We start from the raw sequence: 15,116 nt of genomic DNA, 5'->3' as shown, positions 1-15,116 counted from the left end.
CTCGGGCAGGGGTTTGACTTGATGACCTCCAAGGCCCCTTCCAACTCCTGTTATTCTGTAAGAGTCCTGCTCGGGCAGGGGTTAGACTAGATGACTACCAAGGTCCCTTCCAACTCTTTGTTATTCTGTTGTTCTGCGCAGGGGTTGGACTAGATGACCTCCAAGGTCCCTTCCAACTCCTATTATTCTCTAAGAGTCTCCTGGTGGGCAGGGAGTTGGGCTAGATGACCTCTAAGGTCCCTTCCAACTCCTATTATTCTCTACAAGTCTCCTGCTCGGCCAGGGGGGTTGGACTATATGACCTCCCAAGTCCCTTCCAACTCTTTGTTATTCTCTTACTTCTGAGCAGGGGGTTGGACTAGATGACCTCCAAGGCCCCTTCCAACTCCTGTTATTCTGTAAGAGTCCTGCTCGGGCAGGGGGTTAGACTAGATGACTACCAAGGTCCCTTCCAACTCCTATTATACTGTAAGAGTCTCCTGCTCGGCCAGGGGGTTGGACTAGATGACCTCCCAGCTCCCTTCCAACTCTTTGTTATTCTGTAAGGGTCCCCTGCCTGATGAGGGGGGCTGGACTAGAAGACCTCTAGGGCCCCTTCCAGCTTCTCTTCCGGTTCTGAACTGACTCCTGCTGGCTCACTGCTTGGGCTTCGCCTGCCTGGCCTCCCTGGCAGGGCTGGTTTTCACCCCGCCCGTCTTTTGCAGAGGAGGAAGCGGAGACCAAAATCATGGAGCTGGAAGGGAAAGTCAAGGAGCTGATCGTCCAGGCGCATTCAGGTAAGGCGGGAAAACCAAAGTCGTCCCTTCCAGTCGTGGTGCCGAAAAATTGGACCCCTATTGCCGGCAGTCCTCGATTTACGACCAGAAACAGCCTGCTCCCTCCCCCACACCCACATTTCCTCCGCTAAGCGAGACGGTTCAATTTTGGCCCGTTTTATATCTCTTCTGGCCACCGTGAGTGAAGTGAATCAAGGGCCCCGGCTTGTCGGGCCCGTTTAATGACTGTCGTTAAGCAAATCGCTGTCATTGTTGAGTGAGTGATGCAGTCATTAAGTGAATCTGCTTCCCCAGGGGCCCGGCTTGTCAGGCCGGATTAATGACCATCATTAAGTGAATCGCTGCCATTGTTGAGTGAGTCACACGGTCGTTAAGTGGATCTGGCTTCTCCACAGCTTGTTGGACGGTCGCAACAGGCGAAATTACACGATCCCCCGCACGACCGTCGTAATAAGTACATGCCGGGTAGGGTGGGGGATGCCAAGGGCCTGAATTTGGACCACGTGACCTGCCATGGTCGTTAAGTGTGAAAAGCAAGGGTCATCGGTTGCTTTTTTCCCCCTTAACGCCGTCGTGACTTTGAACGGTGGCAGAGAGAATGGCTGTAAGTCAAGGACAACTGGTGTGGGGTTTTTTTAATCCCTGGTGGAAGCCGCGGAGGAGGAGGAGGAGGGTGTGTGTAACCTCTGGGTAAAATGGCTCCCTCCTCCTCCTCCTCCTCCTCCTCCCTGCGTGGCGCCCACGGCAGCCGCTTTCATGTGGTCGAGAGAGCCTGGCTGGCACCGGCGGCGCGGCGGCGGCTCCGTTTGTGCTGATTTGGCTTTGGCGGCTTTTGGAAATGGGAGTTTTCGGCTCCTGTCAAAAAAAAAATTGTTTTTTTCCCTTGTCAAACAGAGAGAGAACGAGGGAAGGAATCAGCGGACGAGCCCATGCAGATTTTATTTTATTTTATTTCGTTTCATTTCATTCCATTTGATTTCATTTTATATATTTTTTATTTTATTCTATTTTATTTTATTTTAATTTTATTATTTACTTTTTTTGTTTTATTTTATTTTATTATTTTGTTTATTATATTTCATTCCATTTAATTTCATTTTATATTTATTTAATTTTATTCTATTTTAGTTTATTTTAATATTTTATTTTATTATTTAATTTTGTTGTTTTATTATTTTATTTTATTTATTTATTTTATTTTATTACTTTATTTTTGTTATTTTAGTTTTATTATTTTATTTTGTTATTTTATTTTATTTATTTATTTTATTTGTTTATTTTATCATTTTATTTTATTAGTTTAATTTTATTATTATTTTTTATTTTATTTATTTTATTTTATTTATTTTATTTTATTTATTTTATTATTCTAATTCTAATTTTATTATTTTATTTTATTTTTTGTATTTATTTTATTTTATTATTCTATTTCATTTTTTTATTGTTTTAATTTATATTTTATATTTTATTTTATATTTTATTTTATATTTTATTTTATGTTTTATTTTATTTTATATTTTATTTTATTTTTTTATTTCAGTTTATTTTACTGTAATTTTTTTATTTTGCTTTTGTTTTTTTAGCTTCTTTTTTGTTTGGTTTTGTTTATATGCTGACTATCCAGAGGTTTACAATGCAATAAAAATAGAAATAGAAAAAGAAAGCAGTTATAAAAAGCTGCCCCCGCCCCCCAGCAGTATAAATAAGGAAATTTCCAAATTGGGTGATGTTTCATCTGTCTTTTTAAAATATGTTCTTTCTTTCTTTCTTTCTTTCTTTCTTTCTTTTTTTCTTTCTTTCTTCCTTCCTTCCTTTCTTTCTCTTCCTTCCTTCCTCTTACCATCCGTCTCTCCTTCTCTCCCTTCCTTCCTTCGTTCCTCGCTCCCTCTTTCTTGCCTTTTCTTTTTTCTTTTCCCCCTCCTTCCTTCTTTTTCTTTTTCTTCTTTCCTTCCTTCCTCCCTCTCTTATCATCCTTCTCTCCCTCTTACCATCCCTCTGTCCCTCCCTCTTTCGTTCTCTTTCTTTCTTTCATTCTTTTTCTCTTACTCCCTCCCTTTTTTTCTTTTTTGTTCTTTCCTCCCTCTCTCCTCTCTTACACTCCCTCCCTTTCTTGCTTTCATACTTTTTTTCTCTTCCTTCCTTCCTCTCTTACCATCCTTTCCTCCCTCCTTCTTTCTTCCTTTCTTTTCTCTCTCTCTCACTTTCTCTCTCTCTCTCTCTCACACTCTCTCTCTTTCACTCTCTCTCTCTCTCTCTGTCACTCTCTCTCACTTTCTCTTACTCACACACTCTCTCACTCTCTCTCTCACTCTCTCACTCTCTCTCTCTCTCACTCTCTCTCTCTCACTCTCACACTTTCTCACACACTCTCTCTCTCTCTCACACACACTCTCTTTCACTCTCTCTGTCACTCTCTCACTTTCTCTCACTCACACACTCTCATTCTCTCTCTCTCTCTCTCTCTGTCACTCTCTCACACTTTCTCTCACTCACACACTCTCTCACTCTCTCTCTTTCTCTCTCTCTCTCTCACACTCTCTCTCTTTCACTCTCTCTCTCTGTCACTCTCTCTCACTTTCTCTTACTCACACACTCTCTCACTCTCTCTCTCACTCTCTCTCTCTCACTCTCACACTTTCTCACACACTCTCTCTCTCTCTCACACACACACTCTCTTTCACTCTCTCTCTGTCACTCTCTCTCTACTTTCTCTCACTCTCACACTCTCATTCTCTCTCTCTCTCTCTCTGTCACTCTCTCACACTTTCTCACTCACACACTCTCTCACTCTCTCTTTCTCTCTCTCTCTCTCACACTCTCTCTCTTTCACTCTCTCTCTGTCACTCTCTCTCACTTTCACTCACACACTCTCTCACTCTCTCTCTCTTTCTCTCACTCTCTCTCTCACACTCTCTCTCTTTCACTCTCTCTTTGTCACTCTCTCTCACTCTCTCTCTCTTTCTCTCACTCTCTCTCACTCTCTCTTTCACTCTCTCTCTCTGTCACTCTCTCTCACTTTCTCTCACTCATACACTCTCACACTCTCTCTTTCTCTCACTCACACACTCTCTGTCTCACACACACTCTTTCACACACTCACTCTCTCTCATCTCTCTCACTCACACACTCTTTCTCTCTCTCTCTCTCTCTCTCACACACTCTCTCTTTCTCTCTCTCTGTCACTCTCTCTCACTTTCTCTCACTCACACACTCTCTCACTCTCTCTCTTTCTCTCACTCTCTCTCACACTCTCTCTTTCACTCTCTCTTTGTCACTCTCTCTCTCTTTCTCTCACTCTCTCTCTCTCACACTCTCTCTTTCACTCTCTCTTTGTCACTCTCTCACACTTTCTCTCACTCACACACTCTCTCACTCTCTCTCTCTTTCTCTCTCTCTCTCTCACACACTCTCTCTTTCACTCTCTCTTTGTCACTCTCTCTCTCTTTCTCTCACTCTCTCTCTCTCACATTCTCTCTCTTTCACTCTCTCTTTGTCACTCTCTCTCACTTTCTCTCACTCACACTCTCTCTCACTCTCTCTCTCTTTCTCTCACTCTCTCACACTCTCTCTCTTTCACTCTCTCTCTCTGTCACTCTCTCTCACTTTCTCTCTCACTCACACACTCTCACACTCTCTCTCTTTCTCTCACTCTCTCTCACACTCTCTCTTTCACTCTCTCTTTGTCACTCTCTCTCTCTTTCTCTCACTCTCTCTCTCTCACATTCTCTCTCTTTCACTCTCTCTTTGTCACTCTCTCACACTTTCTCTCACTCACACACTCTCTCACTCTCTCTTTCTCTCACTCTCTCACACTCTCTCTCTTTCACTCTCTCTCTCTGTCACTCTCTCTCACTTTCTCTCACTCACACACTCTCACTCTCTCTCTCTTTCTCTCACTCTCTCACACACTCTCTCTTTCACTCTCTCTCTCTGTCACTCTCTCTCACTTTCTCTCACTCACACACTCTCTCACTGTCTCACACACACTCTTTCACACACTCACACTCTCTCCCTCCCTCTCTCTCACTCTCTCTCACACACACTCTTTCACACACTCACTCTCTCTCTCTCTCTCTCTTTCCCAGGAGCAACGCACCTCCTGAACCAGTTGCGGGAGCTGAGGAAAAACAACCTTGACCTCCATTGCGAGTTTCAGGATTTCAAGCTCAACCGGACAGGTGCGCGGGGGAGGCGGGGGCGGGGGCGGGCGACCCCTCCGGGGTGCCCAGAGGGAGGCCTGGCACAGTCTGTCCCCCTTCGACTTAGCTGGCGGCCTGCGGCTTCCGTGCCATGGACTGGGGTTCGAAAGGAATTGGGGGGTCTTTGGGGGCCTCGGAGCTCGGGGGGCTTTTCTGGCAGACATTTCATCGCCAAACTAGGTAACCTCATCAGTGCTTGGAAATGTAAAGCCCACTCAGTCCCAGCACTGATGGGGTTATCTAGTTGGGTCGTGAAAGGTTGGAAGACGTCCTGAGAGCGTTAGAGACCCCACGGTCCTCCTCCTCCTCCTCCCCAAAAGCCCCACTCCCTTCTAGCCCTGATGATGTTCCCTAGCTGGGTCATGAAACGTCTGCCAGAAACAATCCCCCCGCCCCAGCTCAGAGACCCCCTCCGAGCACACCCCCCTTAGCCAAATCGCATCCTGGGCTGATGGGTAACTTTCCTCGCTGGTGGGCTTCTACCCTCTGCGGTTGGCGTGAGTTCGAGGCAGAGCTGAGGATGCTGACCCCCCCTCCCCAGTGCATGATGGGAATATCCCTCCCCTTGGTGCCCAGCCAGGCCCCAGTATCCTCGGCTAGCTTGAGCGGTTTGGCCTGAATTCCAGACTTCATCCCATGGGATGGGAAGAGGCCTCTGCAAGCATCCTTAAGGTGCCACCTGCATTTTTGGGGTGGGGTGGGGGGCACCTGAAATAATTCCTGCAGGCCTCCGGCGCCTCGCCCGATTTTGGGCCGCACCGACCCATCCAGTTCTGCGACATAATCTTTTTTTCAGATGTTTTTCCTTCTGGGTGTTTTTAATCCTCTGCCTTTTTTTTGGGGGGGGGAGGGGGGCTCCCCAGCATCCTGGGTAGGACAGCCCTAATAAACGGAAGGAATAAGAAAAAGATCGGTCATCCTCAACTTACGACGATTCGTTTAGTGACCGTTCGAGTGGGGAACGCGCGATCGTTTTTTCACACGATCGCAGCATCGTTAAAATTCAAAGCGCCAGGCCGCTGATTCGTCTTTACGACGGTCGCAACATCCCCGGAGCGGCCGCGGCGACTCACTTAATCGTAGTGGCCGAAAAGGTCGTAAAATGGGTGGGGTGGGAAACTCTCTGCATAAATGTCTCGCTTAACGATGAGAATTTTGGGGTCCCTTGCAGTTGTTAAGTCGAGGACCCTCCCCAAAATCCCCTCCCATTCCTTTACGATGCCCCAGAAAAACTCTTTATGGATTAATGACGGGCTTCTCTCGCCGGCCGGAAAGGAGAGGCAAGGCTGGATCAGCCTGATGGGGTGTTGTAGTCCTGCCTGGCTCTTCGTTTCGTCTTAGCTGAAGTTTTCTTCCTTTCCTTCCCAGACCGAAAGGAAGCATGCTGTCCCAAAGGCTGGGATGCCTTTCGGAAAAGCTGCTACTGGGAAAACCGGGAGCCGAAATCGTGGCAGGAGGCCAAAACTGAGTGCGAAAGCTACGACGCTCACCTGGTGATCATCAGCTCCTACGAGGAGCAGGTAGGCCGAGGCGTTCCTAACCTGTGTGGTGTGTTTTTGAAGGAGTTGGATTGGACCAACGAGTGCCAGGCGTGGCCCCTTTAAGCCCCGTGGACTTCAACTCCCAGAATTCCTCTGTCAACATTGCCTTAAAGGGGGGTGGGGCAAGTTTCCTGGCTGAGGAATTCTGGGAATTGAAGTTCACAAGTCTTAAAGGGCCAAATTTCCGGGCTGAGGATTCTGGGAATTGAAGTTCACAAGTCTTAAAGGGCCAAATTTCCTGGCTGAGGAATTCTGGGAATTTAAGTTCACAAGCCTTAAAGGGCCAGGTTTCCTGGCTGAGGAATTCTGGGAATTGAAGTTCACAAGTCCTAAAAGGGGCCAAGTTTCCTGACTGAGGAATTCTGGGAATTGAAGTTCACAAGTCTTAAAGGGCCAAGTTTGCTGGCTGAGGAATTCTGGGAATTGAAGTTCACAAGTCCTAAAAGGGGCCAAGTTTCCTGGCTGAGGAATTCTGGGAATTGAAGTTCACAAGTCCTAAAAGGGGCCAAGTTTCCTGGCTGAGGAATTCTGGGAATTGAAGTTCACAAGTCTTAAAGGACCAAGTTTCCTGGCTGAGGAATTCTGGAAACTGAAGTTCACAAGCCTTAAAGGGCCAAGTTTGCTGGCTGAGGAATTCTGGGAATTGAAGTTCACAAGTCTTAACGGGCCAAATTTCCTGGCTGAGGAATTCTGGGAATTGAAGTTCACAAGCCTTAAAGGGCCAGGTTTCCTGGCTGAGGAATTCTGGGAATTGAAGTTCACAAGTCCTAAAAGGGGCCAAGTTTCCTGACTGAGGAATTCTGGGAATTGAAGTTCACAAGTCTTAAAGGGCCAAGTTTGCTGGCTGAGGAATTCTGGGAATTGAAGTTCACAAGTCCTAAAAGGGGCCAAGTTTGCTGGCTGAGGAATTCTGGGAATTGAAGTTCACAAGTCCTAAAAGGAGCCAAGTTTCCTGGCTGAGGAATTCTGGGAATTGAAGTTCACAAGTCCTAAAAGGGGCCAAGTTTCCTGGCTGAGGAATTCTGGGAATTGAAGTTCACAAGTCCTAAAAGGGCCAAGTTTCCTGGCTGAGGAATTCTGGGAATTGAAGTTCACAAGTCTTAAAGGACCAAGTTTCCTGGCTGAGGAATTCTGGAAACTGAAGTTCACAAGCCTTAAAGGGCCAAGTTTGCTGGCTGAGGAATTCTGGGAATTGAAGTTCACAAGTCTTAAAGGGCCAAGTTTCCTGGCTGAGGAATTCTGGGAATTGAAGTTCACAAGCCTTAAAGGGCCAAGTTTGCTGGCTGAGGAATTCTGGGAATTGAAGTTCACAAGTCTTAAAGGGCCAGGTTTCCTGGCTGAGGAATTCTGGGAATTGAAGTTCACAAGTCCTAAAAGGGCCAAGTTTCCTGGCTGAGGAATTCTGGGAATTGAAGTTCACAAGTCTTAAAAGGCCAAGTTTCCTGGCTGAGGAATTCTGGGAATTGAAGTTCACAAGTCCTAAAAGGGGCCAAGTTTCCTGGCTGAGGAATTCTGGGAATTGAAGTTCACAAGTCTTAAAGGGCCAAGTTTGCTGGCTGAGGAATTCTGGGAATTGAAGTTCACAAGTCCTAAAAGGGGCCAAGTTTCCTGGCTGAGGAATTCTGGGAATTGAAGTTCACAAGTCCTAAAAGGGGCCAAGTTTCCTGGCTGAGGAATTCTGGGAATTGAAGTTCACAAGTCCTAAAAGGGGCCAAGTTTCCTGGCTGAGGAATTCTGGGAATTGAAGTTCACAAGTCCTAAAAGGGGCCAAGTTTCCTGGCTGAGGAATTCTGGGAATTGAAGTTCACAAGTCCTAAAAGGGCCAAGTTTCCTGGCTGAGGAATTCTGGGAATTGAAGTTCACAAGTCCTAAAAGGGGCCAAGTTTCCTGGCTGAGGAATTCTGGGAATTGAAGTTCACAAGTCTTAAAGGGCCAAGTTTGCTGGCTGAGGAATTCTGGGAATTGAAGTTCACAAGTCCTAAAAGGGGCCAAGTTTCCTGGCTGAGGAATTTTGGGAATTGAAGTTCACAAGTCTTAAAGGGCCAAGTTTCCTGGCTGAGGAATTCTGGGAATTGAAGTTCACAAGTCCTAAAAGGGGCCAAGTTTCCTGGCTGAGGAATTCTGGGAATTGAAGTTCACAAGTCTTAAAGGGCCAAGTTTGCTTGCTGAGGACTGCAACTCCCAGAATTCCCCAGCCAGTCAAAGTTTACCAATATCAGCATGAATAAATATGGCTGGAATATTTTTGCATTTTTTTAATTGGGTATCCTTAATAGTCAGTGGGAATGCAGTTGATGTAAAAAGCAAAATGAGATTTTAAAAAAATCACCTATGAGAAACTAAATTAATAAAGAGGTTAAATATGGGCTAATGGCCTGACAATGAATTAAGCAGGAAACTGATATGTTGGCCAGGGAATTCTGGGAGTTGAAGTCCACCCCACTTAAAGTTGCTGAAATAGATACTAGCTCGATTCCCATGATTTGCTCCGAAACTATGTGGTCGGGCTTAGTATTTTGGGAGGAAAATAAGGGGGGGGGATTCTGCCTCTGCCTACCAGCATCCATGGATATTCATCTGGCTAGGGTCCTGTCAGTGTGGGAGAGAGAGGAGGGCTATTTGGAAACGGAAACAGTATTTGCTGTGTGAGCAAAGAGGAGACAGCAAGGAGCCTGGGCGTGGCTTAGCTCAACTGTTCTGTCGTAAAGCTGCTTGGTTCTGTGAAACTGAGAGGGAAACTCCTCTGCTTGTGTTTTGCCTTTGGAAAAGATTTCTTTTTGTGTGGGGAGGGGGAGTCAGATTCCTTAGCATCAGATAACAACAACAACAACAACAACAACAACAACTGGAACTTGTGTCACAACCACAGTCTACCTGTAGCAAAGAACTGGTGGGATCATCACAAGCCTGAAAAAGTGGTCGAAAATGAGCATGCAAAACTACTGTGGTATTTCCGAATACAGACTGACAAAGTTCTGGAACACAATACCCCAGATATCACGATTGTGGAGAAGAAAAAGCGTGGATTGTCGACATTGCCACACCTGGTGATAGCAGAATCGACGAAAAACAACTTGCAAAAGTCACCAGATATCAGGACTTGAGAATCGAACTGCGGAGACTCCGGCATAAACCAGTGCAGGTGGTTCCAGTGGTACTGGGCACACTGGGTGCTGCTGTGCCTAAAGACCTAGGCCAGCTCTTAAAAACAATTGACGCTGACCAGATCACCCTTGGTCAGCTGCAGGAGGCCACCTTACTGGGATCTGCTCGCATGATCCGCCGATACATCACGCAGTCCAAAACGCCTGGGAAGGGTTCGACTAGTGATTTGTGATACGAAACCATATATGATGAACTTGATTTTTGGGTGTGTGCTGTTTAGGTGTGTTAGGAAATTGTTTAGGTTTTCTTTTCCATGGGGCCAAATCACGTGGAACAAGAAGATCTGCTTGTAAGTTTCGACGTGGTTTCACTATGCACTCAAGTCCCAATAAAAGAAACTCTTGAAATCATCAAAAATAAATACCAACCAGCTAAACACCTCGTGGAACTAACTGAACACTGCTTAACCAACACATATTTCATATACAAAGGACAAAGATACAAACAAATTGAAGGAGCCCCCATGGGATCACCACTGTCACCTGTCATTGCAAACCTGTTCATGGAAGAATTTGAATCCAGAGCCCGGGCTAATGCCACCCACAAACCCAAACTATGGTTAAGATACATCGATGACACATTTGTGATTTGGCCCCATGGAAAAGAAAACCTAAACAATTTCCTAACACACCTAAACAGCACACACCCCAAAATCAAGTTCACTATGGAAACGGAAACAAACAAACAACTACCATTCCTAGATGTACTAATCACAAAAAAACAGATGGCACACTAGGACACACCATATACCAGAAGAAAACACCCACCAACCGCTACCTCAACGCCCAATCCCACCACCACCCAGCACAGATAAACTCCGTGGCCAAAACACTAATTGCCAGAACCAAACGCCTGGCAGACAAGACACACATAAAGACTGAACTAGGCACCCTGACTAAAGGACTGACAGCCAACGGCTTCCACACAAGCAAAATCACAGGCCTGATCCACAAAAACACACTGAGACATAATGGAGACCTAGAACATGAACAGACCTATGGAACAGCTGTCCTGCCCTGCATAAGAGGTACTACAGACAAAATCAGGAAGATACTACACAGGCATCGCATCAAGACTGCCTTCAAAACAGACAGAAAAATATCAGCTATCCTAAGATAAAATTGACCTGGAAAACCAAGGCATATATGAAGTCCCCTGTGCATCGTGCCCGGCCACATACATTGGACAGACCAATAGAAGAATAAGTACCCGCCTGGATGAACACAAAAATGCAGTAAAAAAGCTGGAACACACGTCCTCACTAGTCCAACACATGAAAGCCACAGGTCATAGCATCGACTTCAATGGCACCAAAACCCTAGCCACGATAGAAAACCCCAGCCACAGAATCATCAGAGAAGCCATAGAGATTGAAAAAAGACCAAAAAGCATGAATAGAAGAGAGGACTCCACTAGACTGTCAATTATCTGGAAGCCTGCACTCTCAAATAAAAAAATCTCCACACCACAAGCCAGGCAAACACCTGGGCACAAACAGATTCCCCCCTGATACCTCCAGCTCAAACACACCCCAATCAGGCACCCAGGTGAAACCTAGCTTCCTAATAAATGATAGCCGTCCGTTTACTCGGAGCCAAGCTGCACTAAAAGCCTCCAATACAGGAACACAATGTTGCCAGCCAATCAAGACACAAAAAAGGCACATAACAGACAGAAGGTATTAGAAACACCAATCAAGCAGAACACAGCAAACTCCAAGACCAACAAACTCAGACCAAGACTCCCAACCAATCAGGATGAAGAAAAAACCATTCTGGCACAGCAGTAGGCTAGCCCCAGATTTAAAACTGAAATGGCTGTGAAAGTCTTGACTCACAGACGAACCCAATACAGAAGCCTGATGATGGCAGATGAGATTCTGCTGAAACGTTGCTACAACTTTAAAAGCACAACTATAATGACGTGGGAAAATACCCGAACAAAGCTGAATACCACATATATATATATATATTCAAATACATATAAGTATTGATGAATATATGAACAGCATGGCATCTCAGTATCATTAGCTTTGATACCAAATACCGTGTTTTCCCAAAAATAAGACCGGCTTTACATTACTTGTTGCTCCAAAAGACGCATTAGGGCTTATTTTCCAGTTAGGTCCTATTTTTCGGGAAACATGGCACTAAATGTGTCCATCTGACCAACAATCTTAACTGGGGTTTATTTTTGGGGTAGGGCTTATATTACACGCATCCTGAAAAATCCTGCTTGGGCTTACTTTCCGGTTAGGTCTTATTTGGGGGAAAGACAGAACTAAATGTGGCCGGGTGGCTGACAACTGGGGTTTATTTTCGGGTAGAGCTTGTATCACGCACGTCCTGAAAAATGATGGGGCTTATATTCCGGTTGGGCCTTATTTTGGGGAAAACAGAGTAGTAATAATAATTGTCAATAGTATCGACAATTTTAGTAATCTTAAGTTACATTCATCAGAACTCCGATCATTATAACGATGTTATGCATAATTCACTCATCTTTCAACTTCTTTCCTCTACATATGAATTCTGGAATATTATATAGAAATATGCATAATAATATTTCCCCCCCCCTTTTCTAATTTCTACCTCTGTTCTGAACCTGAGTAGCACAAATCTTATATTCCATTTCTATCCATCATCTCTTCTTGTCTGTTTCAATATTCCAATTCTTGTTGGTTTTTTGGCATGCTTTCCATAGTTCTTCCTTGGGATTTTGTATAGGTTACATTAATCAGGCTCGTACCGTTATAGTAACATTATAGATATTACAATTAAAGTGGTTAACACCTATCCCCCCCCCACCTATTTCCCTTCCAAAGTGACCGTGAAATAAGGAGGCGCGGAAAAGGTATTTGCTGGGCCAAACAAAGGACACTCTCCCAGGTTCGGACTGACACTTCTGCGGCTGTCTGGTATCACCAGCCTCTCGGCCCCTCTGAATGGGGCCAGGAAGCAAAAAGGGCGCAGGGGCTGAGTTCCAGCTGTTCTTGGCTTTATTTAGCAAGACGGACAAGCGTTGGCAGGGACCCTTGGAGATCTTCTAATCCAACCCCCTGCCCCAGCAAGAAATCCTAGGCCATTTCAGACAAACGGCTGTCTAATCTCTTCTTCAAAGCCTCCAGGGTGTTTTTTTTTTACCTTCTCATTTCAGTTCAAATTTTTTCTCCTCTAATTTGAGATCTAGTCAGGGAGAAAAATGGGGAAAGCCACCCCCCAAAATTTGGCATGACAGAGGCCCGAAAGCCCATTCGTTACCCAACAATCATTGATAATTGATTAATGATTGATTGCTTTGTAAGAAGAGAGACAGGGAGATGGAGAGAGAGAGAGGGAGAAAGTGAAAGAGAGGGAGAGAAAGAGAGTGAGAGAGAGTGAGAGAAAGAAAGTGAAAAAGAGAGGGAGAGAAAGAGAGACAGAAAGAGAAAGAAAAAGAAAAAGACAGAGAGAAAGAGAGTGAAAGAGAGAAAGAGAGAGACAGAGTGACAGAAAAAGTGTGAGAGAGAGACAGAGAGACAGAAAGAGAAAGAGAGACAAAGAGAGACAAAGAGAGAGTGAAAGAGTGAAAGAGAGAGAGAGAGAGATAGACAGAGTGACAGAAAGAGAGACAAAGAGTGTGAGAGAAAGAGGGACAGAAAGAGAAAGAGAAAGAAAGAGAGAGACGGAGAGAAAGACAGAGTGAAAGAGAGAAAGAGAGAGAGAAACAAAGTGACAGAAAGGGAGACAAAGTGTGTGAGAGACAGAGAGACAGAAAGAGAAAGAGAGACAAAGAAAGAGACAAAGAGAGAGTGAAAGAGTGAAAGAGAGAGAGAGACATAGACAGAGTGACAGAAAGAGAGACAAAGAGTGTGAGAGAAAGAGGGACAGAAAGAGAAAGAGAGGGAGAGAAAGAGAGAGTGAAAGAGAGAGAGAAACAAAGTGACAGAAAGAGAGACAGAGAGTGTGAGAGACAGAGAGACAGAAAGAGAGACAGAGAGAATGAAAGATACACACAGAGAGAGGGAGAAGGAGAGGGAGAGAGAGAGAGACATAGACAGAGTGACAGAAAGAGAGACAAAGAGTGTGAGAGAAAGAGGGACAGAAAGAGAAAGAAAGAGAGAGAGGAGAGAAAGAGAAAGAAAGAGAGAGAGAGAGAGAAAGAGAGAGTGAAAGAGAGAAAGAGAGAGAGAAACAAAGTGACAGAAAGAGAGACAAAGAGTGTGAGTGACAGGGAGAGTGACAGAGAGACAAAAAAAGAGAGAGTGAAAGATACAGAGAGAGAGAGAGGGAGAAGGAGAGTGAAAGAGAGAGAGAGAGAAGGAGAAAGAGATTCCAAGAGAGATGAAATCTGATGAACTTGTGATTCAAAGAACACCACATAACAGAGAATAAGCAGACAGGGATTGATGGCACCCAGTTCATGACAAATATCAAGCTTAACAGGCAGGATTCGTGTACAGGCAGTCCTCGACTTACGACAGTTCATTTAGTGACCGTTCAAAGTTACAACGGCCCTGGAAGAAAGCGACTTGGGGCCATTTTTCACCCTTACGACCGTTGCAACATCCCCATGTTCACGTGGTCAGAATTCACATGCTTGGCAACCGGCTCCTATTTATGACGGTCGCAGCATTCCGCGGCCATATAGTCTCTTTCTGAGACCAGCGAAGTCAATTCACTGAACGACGATGTGACTAAACTGAAGAACTGGCCAGAGAGGTCGCAAAATGGGGGCCAAAGGCGATGCCTTGCTTAGCAACACGCTCAACGGCGGTCGTAAGTCGAGGACTACCTGTCTTGGCTTAACCCAGTTCCGTACCAGGTAAAAAAAATTCATTTTTTTGTTTCTTTCAGGTGCAAACAGAGACCTAAAACTTTGAGTCTTGGTAGTTTCAACTCTCAGAGGGGAAAAAAAATGGAGAAATGTGGTCCAGATACTCGACTTAAAAAACTGTTCATTTAGCGACCGTTCCAAGTTACGACGGCGCTGAAAAAAAAAGTGACTTCGGGCCATTTTTTCATACTTTGGTCCCAGGACCAACATTCAGCCGCTTGGCCACTGGTTCGTATTTATGACGGCTGCAGCGTGCCCCCTTTGCGACCTTCAGCAAGATAACATTTTGGACTCCGTTGTGGTCGTAACTCCAGGACTACCCAGTGTGCCCTTGCAAACTGAGGGTGCCACCAATCTGGCCTGCTAGAGACACGCTTGTCCTCCGCTGAATTCCCCATTGTGGGGAGGGGGGGTGAATTTTAACTTTTAACTATTACTAGCTCGATCCCGTGCTTCGCTACGAAACTATGTGGTAGGGCTTAGTTTTGGGGAGAAAAATAAGTGGGTGGGGGAATTCTGCCTCTGCCTACCAGCATCCATCAGTATTCATCGGATGGGCGCTAGGTCAGTGTGGGAGAGAGTGGAGGGCTGTTTGGAACCTGAAACAGTATTTGCTGGGT

General features: G+C 45.3%; 1 protein-coding gene across 1 annotated transcript; it reads left to right on the top strand.

The window, feature by feature from the left end:
- Positions 1–704: 704 nt before the first annotated feature.
- Positions 705–6,495, top strand: LOC113453168 (asialoglycoprotein receptor 1-like; the record flags this gene model as incomplete). Its single annotated transcript, XM_087918998.1, has 3 exons — positions 705–776; positions 4,862–4,954; positions 6,344–6,495. Coding segments are annotated over 3 exons (317 nt in total), but the record flags the coding sequence as incomplete, so codon positions are not given.
- Positions 6,496–15,116: the final 8,621 nt, after the last annotated feature.

The sequence above is a fragment of the Pseudonaja textilis genome, unplaced genomic scaffold, assembly GCF_049901715.1.
Source record: "Pseudonaja textilis isolate UNSWEBS1 unplaced genomic scaffold, rPseTex1.2 PTEXSCF221, whole genome shotgun sequence".
Taxonomy (NCBI): Eukaryota; Metazoa; Chordata; class Lepidosauria; order Squamata; family Elapidae; genus Pseudonaja; species Pseudonaja textilis.
This window is presented reverse-complemented; position numbering and strand designations above follow the sequence as displayed.